The sequence below is a fragment of the Oncorhynchus masou genome, chromosome 29, assembly GCF_036934945.1.
Source record: "Oncorhynchus masou masou isolate Uvic2021 chromosome 29, UVic_Omas_1.1, whole genome shotgun sequence".
In the NCBI taxonomy this organism is placed as follows: Eukaryota; Metazoa; Chordata; class Actinopteri; order Salmoniformes; family Salmonidae; genus Oncorhynchus; species Oncorhynchus masou.
Genome location: NC_088240.1, coordinates 54,683,837 through 54,709,230, shown reverse-complemented (window position 1 = coordinate 54,709,230; position 25,394 = coordinate 54,683,837). Strand labels below are relative to the sequence as shown.

Below are 25,394 nucleotides of genomic sequence, written 5' to 3'. Positions count from 1 at the left end.
TACATGAGAAAGACAGAAGCTGAAGTAAGAGTTGGTGAGAGAAGGGGGGGGGCGCAAGAGGCACATTAAACTGATTAGTCTGGCTAATGGAGGTTTACGAGTTCCTCATGTCCTCGGAGGGAAAGATGACTGGCAGAGAATATGACCACTATTAACTGTACATCACCTCTGTCTGCCCCCCCTCCTCCCACTTCCCCTGCTGTGTGACTGCCATGGTGAACCGGGCCACTAAAACACCATGAAACCCAATAGCCTAAACACTCATTCATCATTACAGTGCATACATGAGCCGCATCACCTAAAACAGTATTAACTGTCCCACTCAGTGACTTAATTCACACATTAAAACTTCCAAGTATTACCAATGCAAAAAAAGTCTAACCACTTAAGCCTCAACCACCATCTAATGTCCAGAAATAAAGTGATCATTGGTGAAAATGGTTTTTGCACATCTGTTTTATTGAATCACTGATGACTTGAACCAAGAGCAAAAAAATAAATAAAAAAATCCTCTGCTCCTTGAGAGACAAGCAGAAAAAACAGGATGTTGTTGCTAGATGGGAATGCTGTGTAGGAACAGGAATAAAAATATTATCGGTGGTGTCTTGCTAAAAGCCAGTCTCTTGACCTGCCCAGTTGGGTGTCTGGGGGAGAAAAAAGGGAGGAGAGGTTAGACTACCAGACATACAGTATTTTATTTCTGTGATGAATTAGAAACAGAAATCCCCATGAGTGTATGTAGTCGAACACTAGAAGTTGACATCAAATGTGAGCAAGTGTGTGTCCGCCCGTGTGTATAGGCATGCGTAACAGACCCCCAACAGCCCACCCAGATGGCAGGCAGTAAATGTATTAGAAGTAATTTGTAGCCCTGAGGATGTAATGACACTTGTTTGCAGCCTCTTATCTAATTAGAGAAATTCCTTAACGATGGTCTCTGCTTTTACTAAACAGAGTTATAGCAGCTCTCTTCCTGCAGATATTCAAACAAGAGAGAGGTGGAAACTGAAAACATCAAAAGATACATACTCAGAACTGGACAGTTAAAAGGGGACATTTAAAAGCACACTTAGCCCCGTTGTGATTAGACATGCGTTTATAATAACTAATCTGAGGGGGTCCTGGAGGCGGTGGGCTGACTCTTTTGAAAGTTTAAGAATCCGTTTGATTTAGGTTTTTACAGACATGTCCTTCTCTCCCTAACTTCAAGGAGTACTGCTGGCATGGGGAGAGGGTGGGGCTCAGGGATGTGTGTGATCATTAAGGATTACCTTCGTGGATTAGTCTTATATACCACTCATACATGGTCAAGATCAAAACAGACCAAAATTTGGACCCCAAGCCAAACCTCTGTGGGGACCTGTACTAAGTGCAGGGAACTCCGTAGTTTGAGGCTAGTGTGAGAATCAACCTTATTTGCGCAGTGGTAGCTGAGTCACAGTGCACAGGCCCTGTTTTACGGCGGCATTGACATCTACCTTGTCATTAGGCCTATAAAGATCTATGGGATGATGAAAGTGCCTGCTAGCTCCGTTAAAACCTGCTCTTACTGGCTGATTCCATGTCAAGTGGAGCAATTTGTTGAAGCTGGTTCGTCGACATTCTTCGAGCCCTGTTCTCTCTGAGCTGATCATTTCGAGAGGGCTTTGAACTGTTCACCCACGTAAGAGACAGTCAGTCGGAAAAGGAAATAGGTAGTCTAGTCTTTGACAAGGGATGGGAGGGTGGGTAGTGGTGACAACTCGCTTACCTCGTTCCTGCTGGCGTGGGCCATCTTCTTCTCGATGTTCATGGCCAGCATCTGGCTCCTGAAGGACAGGCTCTTTGTCTTCTCAATCACCTGCTGGTACGGCGACACAGCGTTGTTCCCCATCACCACGTGACCCTGGATAAGAACAAGACAGGGCAAGGGGCGCACAGTTAAGCCTAATCACACAGCGGGGAGAGCCAATCACATCTGGTCTCACAGACACGCCAACCGCCAGCCTCTCAGGACACATTTATGTAAATTTCAGTGCACATCTAGGTAATTCTATGTCATTCCAGGCAGGGTGGCTAGGGTATGATTTGCTGATTACAGAGAACTCGGTGCCGTGATGGGTACGCCAAAACAGGCAAGACCCAATGTGGAGCTGTACAGAGGAGAACAAGGACTTAAAGGGTAAGGTACTGTGGTTGCTTACTTCGTACTGTGTTGTATACCCTCCTATTATGATAATGGCCCATCCCATGCCTTGTTATTCTTGTCTTAGTCATTCTACAGTTATGCACTTATATTGCATCTAGAGGAACACCGAAGAATAAGCTCCCCGATTACAAAAGGAGTATAAAAAAACACAAAAAAAAAACACAACTGACTAATCAATTGCGTGGGAGCAGAGGTCATTGATTGTCGAGGCAGACAGACAGGGCGTCAGTCTTACCAGTTTGGAGTCTATCTTGGCATCCAGCCTGGCGTTGCGGATAAGGTTGACAATCCATCTCTCCGCCTCCTCGGGAGTCATGTTCAGCTTGTCTGCCAGCATGCTGAGGAGGAGCAGAGGAGAAACAGGATTTTTAGAAGGCGAGTGGAACAATACACACGTGTTTTCCGATTAAATAGGCAGTACAGATGTGAAGTTGCTAATTGTTTAAAGAAAAATGTGGCCGAGTGTTGTCTATATAGTTCACACACACACACACACACACACAAAGCAACTGGGGTGTGGGAAGGTGTACCCCTCTGTCAAATGAGGTCATTTCTGGACAATATGAGACCCTTTGGGGGACCCTTCTGGGGCCCATTTTTGCCCAGGGGCCAAAGTTGGGTATAGCCTCCTACAAACTGAAGCAGACAGCAGATAAGACATCAAAAAAGCCAAGACGATGGTGTACATAACATGCTCTTTCATTGTCAGGCTGACCAGGTGAAAGCTATGATCTCTTATTGAAGACACTTGTTAAATCCACTTCAACTCAGTGTAGATTGAGACGTGTTAAATATTATTCTATATAAAAATTTAAAAAATGGTAGCAGGCGCACCGGATTAAGTACGTCACGTACTGCAACGCTGCTGGGTTTCACGCTCAACAGTTTCCCGTGAACATCAAGACATGTCCACCATCCAAAAGGAAATCCAACCAACTGTGGGAAACAGAGTCAACATGGGCCAGCATCCCTGTGGAACACTTGACACCTAGTGGACTCCATGCCCTGATGAATTGAGGCTGTTCTGAAGGGCAAAGGGGAGTGCAAGCATATATTATGAAGGTGTTCCTAATGTTTGGTACACTTTGCATATATGACAATCCTTTTCAGTGGAGGTCTGATGCCGTACCTCAACATTTGCTACACTACTAAATATGATGAATGGGCTGCATTGACTGTAAGAAAGTTAACAGGACAATGCTAATACATTACCAAGTCATACACATTCTTCGGCTAAAAAGGCCAATAAAGTAAAATACAAATGACATGTCAAAGAAACCAGAAACCAAAGAAACCAGATCCAGAACATGCAAATGATCTAACATGAACTAGAACAGAAGATTTCATGACTCCCCTGGCTAACGCAATTAGAGGAGTATGTGGGAATCCCGTTTTCTCTCCCTAGCCAGCCACTTTACTCTTTGATGTCCTCTCCTGGACACACTTAGGTTCATCCCACCGGGCCCAGATCCTGCCGTGACAGAGCGGGACCTGCTACTGTCCCCAAATGAAAGCCAGGTTACTGACGTGGAGCTCTTTGATAGAGGGGTGGGACATGGATGTGTCACAGAGGGAGAGAGGGAGGTGGTGGGCGCCTGGCCACCTTTGATCCAAAGCCTTTTCCAGTGCAGCAGGCCTCCATTGCGGTTTTGAAAAGAACTAAACTCCCTTGGTACTACTACCAACATCTAGACCCACTCCGTCCAGCCTGCCCCACATTTCCTGCTGGTCCTCCATTTCATAGTAGGGGCCTATAAATATACCCATCTCTTCCACAAGTAGTATAGCTAGTTCCTTCTCATCCCACAGCCCAGTCAACTAACACACACCTTTGAACGAACCTCATTATTACACGCGTTCAACAACAGATACTAGTGTGCGTGTGGACCGTGGGGTTATGACGACTGTATGAAAAGTGCACCCCACTCATTACAATTTCCTACTCCATTAATCAAGTTTCTTCTCCCCCACGGAGATTGGAGAGACAGACCTGCGAGTATGCCAGACCCTGGCCACCCCAAACCACCTCTTGCCAATACCAGCAGGACCGTTTCAGTCACTTCCCAAACGCTGACTTCTTTAAGACTTTCTCTCTCGTAAATTCCCATTTGGAAATAACCTCATTTGGGATAATGTTTGCCTTACCTCAAGGCCCGACAGCAAAAACACATTCTCGCTGCTCTGACCCAGCTTGGCATCGTTTTTGAAAGTAGCAGCAAAACTACGTACAGAGGGGGTTGAAATTACATCAGTGTCTGGAAGGGGCTAAACCCCCACCACCAAAAAACAAAAACAAATAATAAATAGCATTACCTCAGCATAAAGAGGCAGTGCCTCGGGGGATTCCAAGTAACAAGAGCATGATGATCCATCACCACTTTCACCACAGCACAGTGTTGTAGGTGGATACCAGAAGAGAAAAACACCAGTTAAGAATTGATTAACGTTGAATCCCCACGGGCTGGAGGAGTGGAAAGGGGTACGACCAACCTGTCACTCACACCCAAATGACTAAATTACGGCAAAATGCTACGGAAAACAAAATTGCACTTACGGCTCATTATGAATTACCTGACAAGCATGAGGGGGGGGGGGGTCAGTTGTCCACTCACGTGAGTTTAGGTCATGATGGATTACATGTGTCTGCCATCCATGAGTGACACAATCAACACTAAAATGAGACAGGTCGCACCAGTTTGGGCAAAATGACTGGTGTAGGTCTATAAACACGGTTCAGTTTCCAAATGTAACCCAAGAGATGTGTGACTGCCGCAGAGGGGTACGCAGAGTGTGATTGTTTGGTGATTCCATCAAATGGAGGGCACATGTCAGTCAAACCAGACTCAGATCAGAGATCAAAACAAACATGACCCAGTTTCCTCACGGCGAGTTCACCTCAGCCCTAACCCCCTGCAGAATGTGATCTCCCCACCATACCACAGTAAAACACAGTGCCCCAAAAGTCCCAGGGCAGCCCCTGCATGCAGCCAGGGCGACTTCGGTGATAACATCCTACTCCAATTCATTACGGGAAATCTGGCAATGCTTTCCTGTGGAAGCGCATTCATGTATCATATTTTACAAAAGACTCTGGTTCAATCTCCCTTATAGACCAGGTCTCAACTTTTAACCTAGGACTTCAGAAAATGTGGGGGGGTGCTAGACCTAAAAACAAAACTATTGACATATCCCTTGGCCAACTAGAACACCTTCACTGGTTTTGTTTTACACAGCCATAGCCCTGTCCCTTGAGGGGGGGGGGGGGCTTTCGTTTCAACCACTTACTTTCTGGCTTCTCAGCACTCAATTTCAGGCTGGAGGGGGGGGGGACAACTCCTGTGAGTCTCTCAACCACCCTCACACTCAGGGAGGGAGGTCAGGATGACTGTTAGAGGGAAAACTCCCATAAGAAGGGGGCACTTCTAAAACTGGCTGGGCTCAGACGAATGCATTGTTAAACACTACCATATGATAGCATTAAGAGATTCCAAGCCATTTGGAACGACTCCCGCTTTCGGCTTCTTGGTGTAAAATAGATTGTTCGGGAAAACGGAAAATGACCGCGTGGTTTTTCTAATGACTATTGTGTAGTGGAAAGATATTCCATTTTACATGCAAGTACACAACAATACTATTCCAACATCAGAGAACTTAAGTGTTAGGAAAACATTTTGAGTGATGGGAAAAGATGTCCACTACCTTTCTATGTGCCACATTTCAGTGTCGGCTGACCGGCTCGGTCCTATGTACGTACTGACAAAGTCACTGGACCGTGTACCATCGGAGGTCAATGTTAGAAATATGACTGGCTATCAACATTCAAAGAAAGTCAAATATGGTAATATTTAAGTTTGTGAATCCAGAAAATTAAATGAAAATTGTAAAAACATACCCAAGTCTAGACAAGAGGATATGTGGACGCAATTATGGAGCAAAACCTCAAGTCGTGGGGTCACATTTTCACAGCTTCCTTTTTTTACATGAGCCTTTCTGCATAAAGTAACTCAATTACCCGCACTTCTAGTCTACTTTCGTCCCAAGTTGTGGGCAAAAAAAGCAAGCTAAATATCTGTGAAACGTTCATAGCCAACAGCTGTAAAAATGTCCTCATTAAAAACGGGGATCAGATTCATTTGAGTCCATGCTTGGATGCAGAGGGCTTCTGGGTAGCAGACTAATGACATGGAATTTGAGCGTTTGTCAAAAAATAAACTACGTGTTCTGTCCATCGTCATCTCAACGGCTTTAAATAAACACGGAAATCCCTGACACTGCCGAGGACCGCTCTGTTTAACCTTTCCTTTACAATCTCAGCTCACAAGAGACGTACAAACACAGGACAAAAATTTAGAAACATCACAATTCTACTTCCTACTGTTACCACTAACCTTTGTGGTCTTTAACAAGTAAATGTATCCAATTGCAGCAAGTCTGCCAAAAAAAAGAGCCGGGACTCCTAATCAATTCCAGACAATCTGCAACTGGAGATTTCGACAGAGCCCTATCGTGTTCCATGGTTCAACCTTGACTACAGACCTCCACAGCTCTGTGTAACAGGCAGTGCAATAATTTCTCTGTCAAAAGTTATAATTCATTCACCCTTTCCATTCAATGTCCATGACAGCATATTCTAAATATTCCATTCAAAGTTGTAGTATAACCATTTTTGCCTTAGTACAGTAACTATGTCTTGCTAAATGCATTTCCACAAGTACAAATGTTCAGTGTACACTAAAAGCTGTGAGGTAAAACTAAAGTAGTATATCAGTCTAGAGTGAAGAGTGAGCGAAGTCCACAGTAAGATGAGAACTAAATGGTAGACTGGGCCCAAGATGCACCTAATCGGTATAGCTATACATTTGTTATTTTCTAGAATTGATGCACAAGGGGCAGCCAAATCCTTAATTGTGGACCATTACCATTTCCCTCCCCTAATGCTCACCATAATTAGCTTTGACTAAATGTATTGTTTTGCTGACTGTCTAAGGTAAATTTATTGTAGTGGGTGTAACTAGGCTTGGGAAAGAAAGAGAACTTCAGAACCCTCTGAACACTAGCCAGTCTGACTCAAGACGACTCAGAAGTGGAGCTACGCTGTTCCTCTCTCCCTCGCATCAGCAGCTGGCAAAATCAAAGCCGTCAAAGCACATCTAAACCCTGACCTCTCCCCGAGAGAAACCTGTCCCTGGTTTGGTCTCTCACAGAGGTGGTCTTTAAAAGTTTAGTGAGCTGAACAACCAGGAAGCAGTTAAAGCTCTCATTGCCTAATCCCTAAAATGTGTATGTGGAGATGCGAGTGTATTTGACTGGGGAAAGGGGCAATAAATGCTTATCTATAGGGGGGGGCATTCCTGTATTCACTGCACATATCCACCCCCTTCCTGCAGCTGGTCTGCTTCGTAAGCCCATTGGTTGGTGACAGACTTTCATGACCTTCCTATGTACTTTAGCTAGTCTGAGCTGGCCACTGTAGTGCATGAAGCACATCTTAGCATTTGGACAGCGATGGCGTACAACGGTCTAGCAAAGACAGATCTCTTGCAAAGTCCTTCCTGTCAGTTCCCCAACTGGTCTCACCTGATGCTGATGCACTGGTGGATCCTGCAGAAAGTCTCAAAGATGAACAGACGGGCATTCTCAATGAAGTCCTCCAGGCAAGCCACCAGGAAGAAGTCATTCACAAGCACCTGGAAGAGATAGAGGGAAATAAAAGTTAGCAGTAATACAAATATTGTAGTGAGTATTTGCCTCGGTGTATGCATTTCTATAAAAGACCACTGCAGGGTTAAATGAAAGTAAAACAGTTAAATGATTGTTAGGCTTTTTAGTAAACTCATTAGGGCTATCAAGATTGGATTCTGACTGAGTGGCCCTGGAGAGCCATAAAAGTGCAGCAGTAACAGGTTTCCCCCTTGCAGTCCTTATTTGGGATTGAGGCCCCGATTAAATTGTGGGAAAACCCAATTCACAGTCAAATTAAAATAGAACAGAAGGATTATTTATATTTTTCTTCATACATGCAGAGTAAAGGGGGTGGGGGTCTTGCTCTAACCACATTTAAGTTACCAAGCGATTTACTTTGGCAAAAGCCTCAAAAGGAGAACCCCCCCCCCCCCATCTGCAAAAAAAAAAGCACTCCCAGGCCACTCGGGGTGCTCCAAAATCGACCACAAATCTTTTAATTCGGCTGCCTCCACATGAAACGGGAGACAAGAATGGAGCCAGCCACTGACCACAGTGGCTGTGACTTATCCCTGTTCATCTGTGCAGGGTCAATTGTGCAGTGCGGGAGAAACCAATTTACACGCCACCACACTCTCAGGGGTTCTACAGCCACCATAGGGGCAAGAACACCCTTTGCCCAGCATTAGAACACATGGGCTAGCTACACTGACAGATGGGCTACAGCAAAATTTAAATGTTTACGCCGGCTTAAAAGGAGCAGTAAGACAGCTCTACTTTAAGTGTTCACGACCCCATTGTGTACGCAAACGTTGGGTCAAAATGCTTACATTCCTTTGTGGTTATTACTGCGTTCCTACTCTCGAGTACTAGGTTCACGTCACAGACCTCAGTTTTCAAAAGTTTGAAGAACTCACAACCCTTTGCATGCTTAGAGACCCTCCATTTCTGCTTGAAGAAAACCCAATTACATGGCGCTATCAGGCAACACCACATTTCAGCTGTGACAACGCTTATCTAGGCATGATAAACTTTGAACATCTAAGTGTCCTAATCAGTGTCATCTGGGATTCAGCCCAAGATCCTCAAACAAGTTTTGAAAGGGCTAGAAGTGGCCTTTCATGCACAATCTGATGAGCTAAACTTGGAGGTAGGCTTTCCCCCAACATGCAAAAGTTGCCAACATCTGACAGCGATTCTGGCTGGGGTGAAGAAAAAAAAACTGCAAGGAGAAAAACACAGGAGCTTACTTACATGACAGGGGGTGCATTCAAATCAGACTGGATTTCCCACTTCCTTTCAAATCAATTTCTACTCACTGTTGAAGGTTGCAGTGAAGACATGGAAGTTGGAAAACACCAATATCTGACATTTACAGCAATCAGTAAATAGTTGGGTATCACCCAGAGTAAATGTAACCCTTTTGTTCTCTCCTCAATGACTCCAAACTGATGCATTACACATGCTGATTAAGGCAAAGGCCCATCCCCAATGGAATATCTTTCTACCTCAACCATCACAACACAAAATTGAATGAGGTTCTTTTTCGTTGAGTGTGTGTCTGCAAAATCCCCTTGCCTTTATTGCTTTCAAATGAGGCCATTTTGTGAATATGTTTGCAGACCCATCACACTTAATGCACTTAAGGTGCAGCAACTTAACTGCTGCACAACCACCCACCTCGACAGAGCGCGCTCCGATTAACCCTTTGGTGTGTAAGATCATATATGTGATAATTGAGGTCCCTGCAGTGAACCACGGCAAAAACATGATTGGGACAGTAGCAACTGAACGTATGATGCAACAAACGCCTAAAGAGCATAGTCTGAAAAGCATCTAAACATTATTTCCCATCGGTGCAAAAACAAAGGTCTTCAACCTTATTTAACATAAATAATTTAAAGATAAACGCAAACTTCACCATCCAAACATCACATCCACAGCCAAACTCATTCCAAAATGTTGTTTTTTTGCATTATTTAACTAGGTAAGTCAGCTAAGAACAAATTCTTATTTACAATGACGACCTAGGAACAATGGGTTAACTGCCTTGTTCAGGGGCAGGACAACACATTTTTACATTGTCAGCTCAGGGATTTGATCCAAAAACCTTTTGATTACTGGCCCAACGCTCTTACCACAAGCCTACCTGCCGCAGATTTCACTGACAAAAAAAAGCTAAAAGTTCACAACCTCACAGTTAGACTTCTTTAAAAATGTACCATATCTCTGGTGAGCACAAGGGAGAAATGTAATATGGCTTGGAAATGAGATGCGTGTCAGCTAGCTAACAGCAGCTAAATACTTTGATGTCAAATATAAAACAGTCTCTCCGACTGGGAAAATGTGTTCTTCAAGAAACGGAATGCATGATTTGTCACCAGTACATGAAAAATGTGAACAAAACAGGAAACGCATTAGACTCCATACAAAACAGTATGCTAGAAGAAACGACAACACGATATACAGAAAATAAGGCACTATGATAAGAACGCACATGTCCAAATTATTATTATTTGTAAGGAAAACTATGAAGGCAATTAATGGGCCAGCCAGAAAGTGTGCCAGGGGGAAAGTTTGGCCTATTTATTTTTTTAACCCTTCTCCCCAACTAGTAGTTAGTCTTGTCCCATCACTGCAACTCCCCTACAGACGAAGGTCGAGAGCCATGCGTCCTCCAAAACACGACCCTGCCAAGCCACACTGCTTCTTGACAAACTTCGCTTGACCCAGCCGCACAAATGTGTAGGGGGAAACGCTGTCAAGCTGGCAACCGTGTCATCTTGCAGGCGCCCTGTCCGCCACAAGAATGGGCCAGGGCGCGATTGGACAAGGAAAATCCGGCCGGGCCAAACCCTAGCCAAACAACGCTGGGCCAATTGTGCACCACCTAATGGGTCTCCCAGTCACGGCCCGGCTGAGACTGCCTGGAATTGAACCTGGGTCTGTAGTGATGCCTCAAGCACTGCGCTACTCGGGAGGCCGTTCTAACTAGAGATGCGCAATGTCTTCATACTTGATCTGGGGAAATACTGGGGAAGTGCTTGGACTCTAAGAGAAGTTGTCTAGCTCAGTAAAACCTCAAACACAAATTGTAACAGTGAAATGGGCTACTTATGTGAATTCATTAACACATTTCAAGTCAAACTGTTAGAAAATAATTTGAAATTGACAAGTTGAAACACAGCCTATAGATAATTAGTAGGCCACGCAGGTTAACTGTCCTGTTGCATAAGACATCACACTTTGGTACAGTGAGTGCATTGACATGCGCATAACAAATTTAAAATATATATTAAAAAAACAAAAACAAAAGGGCGACCATTGGAGATATTTGGAAATCATGTGCGAAAAGAGTACAGTATGTGTGTGCTGGGCCTGCTCTGAGAAGAGTAACAGGACACAACTCCCAAGACAATGCTGCTAAAGCACCGAGGAGAACTGGTCTTCAACCTGAGTAGGAACACAGAGCAGCATCTGCTCCAACCACATGGAGTCCCTCTAAACAAGACCCCAAGCAGGGAAGTCGAAACCAACCTACAGGGCTCTTCAAAAGTGCACGCGTGTTCAACAAGCTTGGTGATTGAGAGCGCATAAGGTCTTTTCTGAAATGGGATTGTGTTACAATATTGTTGGTAGCATGTCATTTAGCGATTGCTGCCACCCCCTGCTGAAGCATTTGCACAGGAAAGATCCGTTTTGGAGGCAGTGCTTTGGATACTGTGTCCGAGCACAGATTTGGCAAATGAAAACTTGCAAATAAAAAAATGAATCTGTACAAATTAGTTTAGTTATAGGTTCCTCCATTCGTTAAGAAAGACTGGGGGAGGTAGAGGCTCTTTATATTAGCTTAAAAATAGATTAGGATGAAATGGGAGCTTCAGTAAACCACTGACATGATTTACTTCTGTGAGAGCCATTTGATCAGGCCAGATGTTTTTCATTCAGAGCGTTTATTGTCAAGAAGCAAAGATGAAGGGGGCCAAATAGCCCAAAGTTCAGCCTTTTATTTCTCAGCAGGTCCAAATTATCAAATCATTTGGGAAATCTCAATTATACTCATTTATGCAAAGAATGAAGCTGGGAGATTGGGTTTCAGAGAATGTACCCAGGGCACTGCACCAATTAGCACACCTGGTTAGTCTCTAAACCCGATTCCTGTCCAGTGATTGGGTCTCCAGAACCTGTCCAGCCCCTCTTCAGTAAATTAAAGAAACACATAAGTTACCCTAAATGACTGATGACAAATGTAGGTACAATTACAAACATCTGACCAATATTAGAAGTAGATGAAACACACCACAAGTTTTAAATATGTTCACAGGGACATTGTCAACACTCAAACCTAGATAATCTTAATACAATGTTGGTATTACTAGTTCATACTAGTGTTATTTTACAGCATTTCAAGCTGAGTGGATAAGTCTTCCACCTAAACTCTTGATGACTCTGAACTGAGTGATATTTGACAGAACTACTCCCAGATATTCCCTGAAAGGGCAGCTAGCTTCTGATTCAAATATTTGGCCAGTTGGCCAACTCAGTCTCGTCTAGCTAAGAACAATCATATCTTAAGGATCAGCACCTTTAAAAAAAAAATGGTTTTACCTAAAATATCATATACAAATCTAACTGCCTGTAGCTCAGGCCCTGAAGCAAGGATATGCATTTTCTTGGTACCATTTGAAAGGAAACACTGAAGTCTGGAAATGTGAAAGGAATGTAGGAAAATATAAACACATTAGATCTGGTAAAAGACAAGAAAAAAACATGTATTTTTTGTACCATAATCTTTGAAATGAAGAGAAATGCCATAATGTATTATTCCAGCCCAGGTGCAATTTAAATGTTGGCCACTAGATGTCAGCAGTGTATGTGCAAAGTTTCAGACTGATCTAATGAACCATTGCCCAAATGTGCCTTATTTGTTAATTAAATAACTTTGCTCAAAACTGTGCACCCTTTTCAAACAATAGCTTGGTATTCCTTCACTGTAATAGCTACTGTAAATTGGACAGTTCAGTTAGATTAACAAGAATTTAAGCTTTCTGCCAATATCAGATATATCTACGTTCTGGAAAATTCTATCGTTACTTACAACTTCATGCTAAATCGCATTTGCCTATGTTAGCTCAACCGTCCCACAGGGGACCCACCAATCCTGAAGATAACTAAATGCTTTTTGTCTACAAACTGCATCCTTTCTAAAATTGCTTTCACTACAACTGAAGCCTTCTGTAGATGCAAGGATCCATCTTTCTGTTGGCATTCTACAACATACATCAAATAAAAGTGAACATTTGAGCCAAAGGTCTTAAAAATCAGCCATGGTGGGAACAGATTAAGTAGAGCGTTTCAACCTTGCCATCCACATGTACTAGAGAAGTAATTACTCTTGCCAAAGAGCCTGCCCTTGTACATCACATTATTTTGCAGAACTAATCTACTCTTAATGTGGGCTTCAATTCCATTCAAGTCTGTGGCTAGTTAGCACAAATTAAACAGCCTTACTGCAAATCAAATTATACTTAACAGAAAGAAAATGCAACGTGTAAAATGTCCTGTTTCATAAGCTGAAAAAAAAGTTTCCAGAAATGTTCCACACAACAAAAACTTCTCAAATTATGTTCACAAATTTGCTTATATCCCTGTTAGTGAACATTTCACTTTTGCCAAGATAATCCATCCAACTGACAGGTGTGGCATTTCAAGAAGATGACTAAACAGCATGATCATTACACAGGTGCACTTTGTCCTGGGAACAATAAAAAGCCACTAAGATATGTGGTGTTGAGACACAACTGCACGTCTCAAGTTGAGGAAGTGCGCACTTGGCATGCTGATTGCAGGAATGTCCTCCAGAGCTGTTGCCAGAGAATGTAATGTTAATTTCTCTACCATAAGCCCCTCCAACCGGCCTCACAACCGCAGACCACGCAAGCCCAGGACCCCCACTTCTGGTTTCTCCACCTGTGGGATTGTCTGAGACTGGTCACCCAGACAGCTGATGAAACTGGAGTATGTCTGTAATAAAGCCCTTCTGTGTGGAAAAACACATTCTGATTGGCTGGGCAAGTGAGTGGGCCTATGCCTTCCCAGGCCCACCAATGGATGTGCCCCTTCCCAGTCATGTGAAAGGCATAAAGGGCCCAATGGATGCATTTCAATTGCCTTGTATGGAATGTAACTCAGTAAAATTGTTGCTTTTATATTATTTCCAGTATATGCACAGACAGAACTTCGAAGTTTAGTTTGTGTCTGGGACAATCCAATACAGTAGATGGGGTTGTGAACAATTGGTGTTATGCATTCGTTTCTGTTGGTGAGAGAGTTGACAGCACTACTAGCCAGCCAACTTTTCACCTACATGGTATTTAATAATTTCTTGAAATAAACACAATCAACTTAAGCGACCAGACTTGTTTGGTTAAGCTAACATGCTGACCACACCGCTCAAATCGCATGCGCTGCAAAATAAATGTACACATACATGTTATTCAAAGTCGGTTGCCAACCGCCATATAACATCCAAAGAAGAAGCCTGAAGGAGGAGAGATGACTAGAAACAAACTCAGTTTACCCTTTTTATCAACATGTGCGTGATGGCACACGCGGTCTGGTCAGCAGCTAACTTATATCCAGTTCATTTCTAGCTAGCTATAACTAGAGGCAAATAACTAGCTACAGTAACATGAAAGAAGAACGCAATCAATCCTTACGGAAACTGTGTGTGTGTGATCATAAACCAGAGATTGGTATGCAGAGATGAAATAAGCCCACCACCTACTAGTCTGTACTAGTGAAGAGTTCTGCTAAAAGCAGCAACCATTTGACCTATCACAAAGTGGTGGGTTGGAGTAAGCCAGAGAGCTATTTTTTGTACGTTTTGAAAGGGTCATCTTCGCACTCCACCACGAGCCAATACCTCTGACGAACAGCTGGCGTCAAATACAATTTTATTTGTGACACGCGCCGAACAGGTGTTGACCTTAAAGTGAAATGCATACTTACAAGCCCTTAACCAACAAAGCAGTTAAGAAAATATCACCAAAAAAGAATAACTAATTAAAGAGCAGCAGTAACTAATAGTGGGGCTATATACCAGGGGGTGCCGGTACAGAGTCAATGTCAATGTGCGGGGGCAACAGTGGAGAGGTAATATGTACATGTAGGTAGAGTTATTTCAGTGGCTATGTATAGATAATGTATAGATAAGGGGGGGGGGGGGGCAAAGAAAGCCATTTGATTAGCTGCTCAGGATTCTCATGGCTTGGGGGTAGAAGCTATTTTAGGAGACTCTTGGACCTAGACTTGGGTATTCTTCTACAAGCTTCCCACAACAACTTGGTGAATTTTGGCCCATTCTTCCTGGCAGAGCTGGTGTAACTGAGTCAGGTTTGTAGGCCTCCTTGCTCGCACATGCTTTTTCAGTTCTGCCAACAAATTTTCTATAGGATTGAAGTCAAGGCTTTGTGATGGCCACTCCAATACCTTGACTTTGTTCTCCTTAGGCCATTTTGCCACAACTTTGGAAGTATGCTTGGGGTCATTGTCCATTTGGACGACCCATTTGCGACCAAGCTTTAACTTCCTGACTGATGTCTTGAGATGTTGCGTCAATATATCCACATAACCTTCCTCCTCATGATGCCATCTATTTTGTAAAGTGCACCAGTCCCGCCTGCAGCAAAGCACCCTCGTGCGTCATGGTATTCCTCGGCTTGCAAGCCTCCCCATTTCCTCCAAAGATAACCATGGTCGTTATGGCCAAATAGTTCTATTTTTGTTTCATCAGACCAGAGGACATTTCTCCCAAATCTATGATCTTTGTCCCCATGTGCAGTTGCAAACCGTAGGGTGGCTTTTTTATGGAGGATTTGGAGCAGTGGCTTCTTCCTTGCTGAGCGGCCTTTCAGGTTATGTCGATATAATTACTTTTGTACCGGCTTTCTCCAGCATCATCACAAGGTCCTTTGCTGTTGTTCTGGGATTGATTTGCACGTTTCACACCAAAGTACATTAATTTTTAGGAGACAGAACACATCTCCTTCCTGAGCGGTATGATGGCTGCGTGGTCCCATGGTGTTTATTCTCGCGTGCCATTGTTTGTACAGATCAACGTGGTACCTTCAGGCGTTTGGAAATTGCTCCCAAGGATGAACCAGACTTGTGGAGGTCAACAATGGTTTTTCTGAGGTGTTGGCTGACTTCTTTTGATTTTCCCATGATGTCAAGCAAAGAGGCACTGAGTTTGAAGGTAGGCCTTGAAATAAATCCACAGGTACACTTCCAATTGACTCAAATAATGTCAATTAGCCCATCAGAAGCTTCTAAAGTCATGACATCATTTTCTGGAATTTTCCAAGCTGTTTAAAGGCACAATCAACTTAGTGTATGTAAACTTCTGACACAATGGAATTGTGATGCATGGAATTATAAGTGAAATAATCTGTCTAAACAATTGTTGGAAAAATTACTTGCACAAAATAGATGTCCTAAAAGACTTGCCAAAACTATATAGTTTGTTAACAAGAAATTTGTGGAATGGTTAAAAAATTCCAACCTAAATGTATGTCACCTTCTGACTTCAACTGTAGGCCCTGGAGGGCAGGAAACCTGGCCCCAGTGATGTACTGGGCCATACACACTACCCCCTGTAGTGCCTTGCGGTCGGAGGCCGAGCAGTTGCCATACCAGGCAGTGATGCAACCAGTGCTCTCAATGGTGCAGCTGTAGAACCGTTTGAGGATCGGAGGACCCATGCCAAATCAGTCACATGAGGGGGAATAGGTTGTCATGCCCGCTTCACAACTCTTGGTGTGCTTGGACCAGTTTGTTGGGGATGTGGACGCCAAGGAAATTGAAGCTCTCAACCTGCTCCACTACACCCCCGTCGATGAGAATGGGGGAGTGCTCGTTCCTCTTTTCCTGTAGTCTCATTTCTCTTGGTCACATTGAGGGAGAGGTTGATGTTCTTGCACCACAGGGTCAGAGCTCTGACCTCCCTATGGGCTGTCTCATTGTTGTCGGTGATCAGGCCAACCATTGTTCTGTCATCAGAAAACTTAATGATGGTTTTGGAGTCGTGCAGACACGAGTGAACAGGGAGTACAGGAGGGGACTGAGCACACACCCCTGAGGGGCCCCTGTGTTGAGGATCAGCATGGCTGATGTTATCATCTACCCTTACCACCTGGGGGTGGCCCATAAGGAAGTCCAGGATCCAGTTCAAGAGGGAGGGGTTTAGTCCCAAGGTCCTTAGTTTAGTGATGAGCTTTGAGGGCACTATGGTGTTGAATGCTGAGCTTTAGTCAATGAATAGCATTTACACATAGGTGTTCCTTTTGTGCAGGTGTGAAAGGGCAGTGTGGAGTGCAATGGAGATGGAGTCATCTGTGGATCTGTTTGGGCGGTATGCAAATTGGAGTGGATCAAGGGTTTCTGGGATAATGGTTTTGATTTGAGCCATGACCAGCCTTTCAAAGCACTTCAGGGCTATATGGTCTGCTTGAAACATGTTGGAATTACAGATTGACAGGGAGAAGTTGAAAATGCCAGCGAAGACACTTTGCCAATTGGTCAGCGTATGCTCGTAGTACACATCCTGATAATCCATCTAGCCCTGCGACCTTGTGAATGTTTACCTGTTTAAAGCTCTGACATCGGCTGAGGAGAGCATGATCACAGTTGTAGGGAACAGCTGATGATCTCATGCAAGTTATTTAGCTCGTTTGGTCGGCTTGTGTCACTGGGAAGCTCTCGGCTGTGCTTCCCTTTGTAGTCAGTAATAGTTTTCAAGCCCTGCCACATTCGACAAGCGTTGGAGTCGGTGTAGTACCATTCGATCTTCGTCCTGTATTGATGCTTTGTCTGTTTGATGGCTTGAGGGTAAAGCTTCTGGGATAGAGTCCCTCTCCTTGAAAGCGGCAGCGCTACCCCTCATTGAGCCCAGTTTAGTGCCAGCATCGGTCTGTGGTGGTATGAGGACAGCTACGAAAAAGGCAGACATACTCTAGGTAGATAGAAAATCTCAAGATAAGCCGTAGACTACACTACCTCAGGCGAGCAAAACCTTGAGACTTCCTTAGATATCGTGCACCAGCTGTTTCATATATATATATATATATCAGCCTCCGCCCCGTGTCTTACCAGAGGCTGCTGTTCTGTCCTGCCGATGTGTATAACCTGCCAGTATGTTCTTAATGTCGTCGTTCAGCCACGACTCGGTGGAACGTAAGATACAGTTTTCAATGTCCTATTGGTAGTAGATATGTGCTTTCAGCTCGTCCCATTTAGTTTCCAGCGATTGAACAGTTAGCAGGGCGGAAGGCAAGGGCAGATAAGCCACTCCTCGCCTGATCCTCACAACGCACCCAGATCTTTTTCCACGGCATGTTATTACCTCGTTTTGTCACTGAGAACTTGGCCGCGATAGACGAAGGCATTGCTGGAAGTGCAGCTTCTATTTTTAGCTGATGCACTACAGTTACTTCAATGGCAGTACACATCAAGCCATTACAAACCAAAATGGAAATAAATTATCCCAGCGGCTATCTATGACACACATCTCTTAAATGAGTGTCTGAACGCCCCTGCAAAGACCTTTCCTTATAGAAGCTTTTACTGTTAACTACCAGGCTGATGGACAATTACAGGCCATCATAAAAATCTGTCCCGACCAATGAGTCATATGGTTTCCTAGAGGACTTCTGTATCACCCAAGTGACCTAATGCAATTCTACCATCGGCCATTATGTATGGCCCCATGTATTTAAAAAATAAAATAGAAGTCCAGTCCAATGCTGTGAGAAAGACTGGCTAATCTTGCATGATCCCTAATGGTGTTTACTTCTGTGCTAGCTACAAGGGAACGTTGGGAGGGCTGGTTGGCTAATCCAAATCCTCTGTAAAGCAAGGAATACAGAGTTATGTTAAACTTTTAAAACAGAGGTCTGAAAAGGACAAATTATTCACAATCTGTTGCAAATTGATGGGTGGGTGCGGGGGAGAGTCTGCTGGGACTTACCGACTCACACTCCCTCAGTTTCTTCTGAGCGCTGTCAAAGTCAAAGTTCACATACAGGCACTCCACAAACTCTGTGATGGGATCTTTGTAGGTGTAGGACTCCTGGAAACGAAAACAAAAAACATGTCTAACAATTTGCACATGCCTGTGTGTGCTAGCTCTATTTTTCAGCAGTGGAAATAGCACAGGTTAACTCGACAGGTAAGGCGGCATGCCTCCAACCCATTACTAAAAAATAAAATAGTCAAATGTGGAGAAACATGGCTAACCAAATACTAGAATTTACAAGGCAGTGAATAAAAGCAGATTCGTAAAGTCCCCTAAACAGTTCCAAACCATGGTAGCGGGGAGAGACCCAAGACCCAAAAGACAGAACAAGCATCGAGCACACGTTTTAGTGATCACACAGAGCCCACCGAGACAGCGCTTATTTAGCTTTCAGAGCCATTGATCTCTGAAGAAGCTACCGATGTTGGGGAGGGGAAGAAATCGGTACTCTACAATCAGACAGTCTGCTGCCATTTATCAAATGTAATGGGTTCAAGACCTCTCTAGCCAGGACCAGATCTGATAAGAGTATACTCTATCAGCCAAAACGCCTTGCATTGCTCATAGATGTGTGGTTCCTCTGGACTTTAATGGGGTTGGGTTAAATGCAGAAGACATTTCAGTTGAAGGAATTCAGCTGTACACCTGACTAGATATCTCCACCCCTTTTCCTAATTGTTGGCGACATCTTGTGTCAAAATGCCAAAACCTACACTGACAACTAAGGTTGGCTAACACGTTACTGTCCAGAAAGTGAGAGAAAATTAGTAGGACATGTGTTCAGAGAAATTGGGGTAAGGAATGTGACCAGATTTTTTTTTTTTTTTTACCTGCTGTATGACCTTGACCAGATCTTTCAGGACCTGCCTCCGCTTGCGAACGTCTTTGTTTGTGATGACAGCTGTGGTCAGGTAACGCAGAATGTGTGGGCACATGGTCTGAATGGCGTTGAGGTACCTGAAATGACAAAACAAAGGTCACGACAAGAACAAAAAAAAAAAAAAACAGGGGTCTTAAAAGGACTGGAGGAACTACGTGGCAAAAAAGCAATAGCCCATGATGTGAGTTGATATTTATGGAGGTGAAGGCTATACAAAGTCAATAAACCTATGCATACACCAACACACAGTTTAAGGGCAGAAAGGTGTATTTATATACACAAGTAACTTAGCAATTAGGCTCATGGCATTTAGGACGTCTGACCTTATCGACCAAACAGATATGTCCGTAACAGTGCATTCTCCGCATGACATAGGTTTAAGCACTCCCTTTCATTACCCCTGTATAAGCGGAGTGAAAGAAAGGAAACCCTGGCCTCTGCAGTAGACACAGATCACTGAGCAGGGGATCTGCCCAGTAGCTGAAACCCTATCCTTCAGGGCCTTGTTTTTCAGCCACAGGTCAACTTGCTAAGGGCTGAGCACGAGAGAGGGCCTTGTTAGAAGCCGATTAGAACCCTAGACAACATTCTTATTCTGCAGACAGTGTTTCATGTCCTTTCCCAACAAGCTTCCGTGAAAAAAAAAAAACACCCCATTCCTTGTCAAAAGGAGTGGTCGACTTGAGTTAACTGTATAACTTCATCCTTATCTGAACAGCTATCTGACCCCCCCCACACACACACACACAATCGTCCTCCACCGACCAAATTACATTTCAAAAGAGGAAGTGGGGTTTCCCTGCCACTTCCGACCCCTTCAGCTCTCAGATGAGGATGGAGGAACACATGTTGTTCAGAGCGAGGAGGGCGTGCCACAGACAACAGTTTAATTAGTTGTAACAATTAAAGGGACAAGGGGGCCTTTGGCACTTGTGATGTTGCTGTCTAAAATCAGCAGCGAGCAGGCGGGCTCGTCAGTGAGCGATCATCAACCTGGTTAGAGAAGCCCTCTTTCCTCTCCCTTTGCAGTTGTCAGACTCAGTGGCAGACCACAACAAGCCATGCTCTGTTCCTGATTAACTTACACCTACTCTCTCTCCAGGGGGTCTCCAATAGCAAGCAACCCTGCATGAGAGTCATATCTGGGAATAGTTGTGAGAAAAAAAAAAGACAATGTAACATTCACCCTACCCCACTTACGGGACCTAATCATTTTGGCATTTGAGGGAGCAACATTGCTTTACTGGTTGCAGAGGATGCTTCACAAGAATTGAACCAAGAATGAGTGTCAAAATCAAAATGATTTAGACCCAGGCACGTGCGAGTGTGTGAGTGAGGAGAGGATGGAGATGAGGAGTAGAGAGAGGTTGAATAATGTAAAGCAAGTGAAACTCTGAACCAACTGCAAGGGCTTGGATAGCATTAAAGTATTCATTTTCCCTCTTTGCACCTACATCATAGATCATTGCATGACAATATGCTCCCCATGAGTGCCCTTGAACTCAGTAGATGTTTTCAACAACACTAAATAGGAAGGCCTGGTGCAACTTGTGCTGACTGTGGGGTTAACAGAGGTCAAACATTAAACAAAGGCCGAGCCACTGGTCACCCTCTTCGGCCAAAGGAAGTAATGGTCAAGGGGTGAGGGAATGAGGCCAAGCCTCACTGTGGAATAAGTGGTTTCTTGACTGGGTAATTGCAACGCACATAAAACTCCCTCAAGTTTGTCCAAAACAGATGCTTGTGAGAGCTTGACATGACTAATTATTGGGCAGCCTTTCCTTCATTATCTGAATTAGTTTTTAATTTAAGTAAAACTCAAGAGAACCAGACATCCCTATCTGCTATGGTGGCATGTCATACTTTCAGATGACTACAAAAATTGGTTCAATTACACCAACCAGCAATCAGAACGGGGGTGCATTGTGTAAATTTTATGCAGTGCATAGTTCGCGATCTGCAATACACGTGGACTAACTTGCAGCTTCGAACACTTTAAAAAATACCTAGAGTATGTTTTGGAATCTGCCCCCTTCCCAAAGTTAAGAGTAAATGGCTTCTTCTTTTTCCCTCCTGGGCCAGCAGCAAACCCTGGGGCCAGCAGCAAACCCTGGGGCCCAAGGTTCAGCCCCCTACTGTGCCTCTTCTTTATGGATCATTACTACTACCCCCCCCCCCCCCCAAAGGATGCCAGCAGGCCACATTTTAACAATCACCTCTTGGGTCACTCAAGGGTTTAGTGTGGATCAGTGAAGACACTGTGCCTTGGACTGTAGAGATGGCAGCTTCTACAGGTCAATGTGTTCAGGGTTAGTCATCAGGTCTAAATAGGCCAACAGTGTTTTAATAAAGAACTCCAGTGTCAGAAGAAAAGACTTACTGGGGTTGATACAGGAAGAGCTCAATGATGTTGTCTCTGCCTTTGGGGTGGTTAAAGAAGACGAATAGGGACCAGTGGATCAGCCAGGTCCTCTGCTGAAGAGACTGGAGGGGGGAGCTCACCGACTGGACAGGAGAGAGATGTCATTATTTACTAGTTCTGATTGAGGTGACACAGTATACTGTAAGACAATTAAAAAGTTCAGAGTACCCTAAGGGCCGGCAGGTAGCCTAGTGGTTAGAGCGTTGTGCCAGTAACTGAAAGGTTGCTTGATCGAATCCCCGAGTTGACAAGGTAAAATTCTGTCATTCTGCCCCTGAACAAGGCAGTCAGTTACGAACAAATTCTTATTCACAATGACGGCTCATTTAACTAGGCAAGTCAGTTAAGTAAAAATATATAAAAAATAACTTAAGGTCTCTGTTCCCTTCCAAACGTTTTCCTTCCAAGCCAGAGCCCGCACCCTGCACCCTTCCCAGCTATCTATCCACTAAATTAAAATAAAAAAATTAACTAGATCCACATAACCGCTCCATTTGCAGTTCCTCTGGAGTCAAGACTGAAGGGTGGGGGGGTACATCAAGCCGCAACAGCGCTTTGCTGAAACCCAAAGCGGTCAATAAGGGAGTCGAATCTATGTAAGGGAATCCAAGTGCAGTGTCAAATTCTGAGAAGTGGGGCATTTACGTTGTTATCGATAGTCTCCCTCAGGCGGGTGAGGTCTTCCATCGCAGCCTCCCAGTTCTGCATCAGGATCTCAGAGGCCAGCTTCCCCCACAGGGAGTTCAGGGCGTTCCTGTCTGTGGCCGGGACCTGGGAAAAGACATGTCATACTTGTTAGAACATGAAGCACACAGCATCACCTCACACTGCAGCATAACTCAACCCACCTGCAAAAATGACCAGGCACTGGCAGATCTAATCCTGATAAATGCCTCCGCCTACAAACAGTGTGCTTGCAAACAGGCACAGTCCGTAAAGGAGAGGCTGGTGCCACCGCCGCTTGGCTTTGGCAGGCAAAACTGTTCGGTGGAGTTACTTTTATTTATACTGGATAAACTGATTAAATTATGTCATCTTGAGGGAATGGGGCTTGACAGAAAGAGAAATGGATCATGAAAGAATGTTTAGCTTTTTATAAAAACCTAATTTGCTGCACTTCGTGATACGGCAACCGCTGCATTGCAGATGTTCTGCGATCCTTTCAGACTACAACCGTAATTAGGAGCACATTTGAAGCACATGTGAGCTTCTCTGTACAATGTGCTGGAGCTAAAACATTTTGTTACTATCATTTACTTAATGCTGCAACTCTTTAAAAAAATAATTGCAGGGTGGCACACTGCCTTGGGAAGACAACACACATTACTAAGGATGCATTTCAGCTTCGGTCCTCCTCTCTAGAGTTAAGAATGGAATGTGTCAATTTAGCTATGCTGAGTTCAAGCTACCACCTTGATGTTGTGATGTTTCTGGGGCAGGGGCAGCAGGTCAAAGGTCAGCTTGTCTGTGACATCGCCATACCACAATTCTATCTAAAAAATAAATTGTTGAAGGTACCTTGAGTTCACAACTCCGGGTCCAGATATCACTCCTCTAATTAACTTAGCAGTAAAATAGTTGCAATTGGAAATAACACTGAAGATATACCCGCATATGAGTGTAGATTGAGGGAAGGCCATTGTTGAGGGAAACCCCCCCCCAATCGCTGTTCCTGACTCTGCATTGACCGTCGGTCAATCCCCTCTTACTGAAAAGTGTCTGGTCTTCTGCCCCTCTCTGAAGGGACTTTAACAAAGTGCGCATGCAGCTACTACTTCTGGTGGTGGTTTTGCACAACGTCAGAGCATTGATCAATAAGGCTACAAGGAGAAGCATGCAGTAGAGGCAGTGTTCTCAAAATGTCTGTCAGAGTTCGCCAACAACTGATGTCCTGCTCCAGCCACAGAAACCAAGATGCACTGTGACCAGCAACAGCCTGGGTTTACTCAACACTATTTGGGAGGTGGTCATCATTTTCTCAGAGCCAGGGTAATCCGTCTAGTCTAGATTAATGACTGCTTGGATGCTTTGATTGAAAAGGGGCATCAAAGACAAAATCTGTTAATGCCCTTAGGAAATGTCCCTGATTGGCTATCAAGCTTCTCAAAACCAGGTAAAATGCTTTTTTTTGAAGTCTATGCCTGGTACATTGCCAGTAGGACACTTAATTTCGGGTTTGCTGTACAAACTGCATGTATTTGAGAGGAATGTTTCAGTAACTTCTACAGCTTTTCAAGCCTGTTAAAATATAATTGTGATAATCTACCATTCACACAGAAGGAAAACATCCTGTAGAATCATGCTAGCTATAAAGTCTTAGTACAACTCTTCCATTATCAGAAGCTAAATGCATTGGTATGATATGAAATTCATGGGACAGACATCAAAAGGTCAGGAGACAGCATTTTCTTTTTATGTAACTAGGCAAGCCAGTTAAGGACAATGACTGCATACACCGACCAAACTTGGAGCAATTGCGCACCGCCCTATGGCTGCTTAATCAAAGCTTGGCCTCCACCCTACGGCTCATGGGAACCTCTGCGCTTGGTGTTATCATAAGCTACTGTGGGCCAGTCAGTGACAAGAGTCAACCTGGAAGTGAAGGCGGGTGTCTGCTGTAAGGCCAAGGAAACCTAGACGCAATCCACCACACCCCTTCTTTCGGACAGCCAGAGGAGTGGACTGAGATACAAATGATCCATGGGTGGAGAAGGAAACCACAATTTTATTTCTATCAAATTTCAGCTCGGATCTCTTAGCGATTGAGAGCAGCAGATTCTACCTATAGATCTATCTCATACGGATAGGCGCAGTGAGTGTTGTTTTACAGGGTCAGCCAAAGCAGTACGGCACCCCTGGAGCAAATTATGGTGCCTTGCTCAAGGGCACAGATTTTTCAACTTGTCAGCTCGCGTATTCGAACAAGCGACCTTCCGGTTACTGGCCCATCGCTCCAACCGCTAGGTTACCTGCTAGGCTACATGAAGACTATTAGGCTACACATTAACTTTTAAATGAACTGCGACATAAAAGATGATAAATGGTAGAAAACTATTCTGGTAGGAAAAAAATAAGTGGGGAATGTCAGCGGCAAGATAGTCTTCTAGAGTAAAACACAAAGAGGAGCAGAAGGCCATGCATCCACTCA

At 44.1% G+C, this 25,394-nt stretch overlaps 1 protein-coding gene across 1 annotated transcript in view; it reads right to left on the bottom strand.

Annotated features, from left to right (window-relative positions):
- Nucleotides 1–438: 438 nt before the first annotated feature.
- Nucleotides 439–25,394, bottom strand: part of LOC135520025 (eukaryotic translation initiation factor 3 subunit E-like) — a 42,776-nt gene continuing 17,820 nt past the window's right edge. The window contains exons 6-13 of the mRNA XM_064945332.1: nucleotides 22,892–23,017; nucleotides 22,205–22,329; nucleotides 19,775–19,901; nucleotides 18,897–18,998; nucleotides 7,766–7,875; nucleotides 2,424–2,526; nucleotides 1,751–1,885; nucleotides 439–644 (exon numbers count right to left, since the gene is read on the bottom strand). Coding sequence (XP_064801404.1) covers nucleotides 609–644; nucleotides 1,751–1,885; nucleotides 2,424–2,526; nucleotides 7,766–7,875; nucleotides 18,897–18,998; nucleotides 19,775–19,901; nucleotides 22,205–22,329; nucleotides 22,892–23,017 — 864 coding nt within the window. The 3' untranslated portion in view covers nucleotides 439–608. The remainder of the gene's footprint in view (nucleotides 645–1,750; nucleotides 1,886–2,423; nucleotides 2,527–7,765; nucleotides 7,876–18,896; nucleotides 18,999–19,774; nucleotides 19,902–22,204; nucleotides 22,330–22,891; nucleotides 23,018–25,394) is intronic.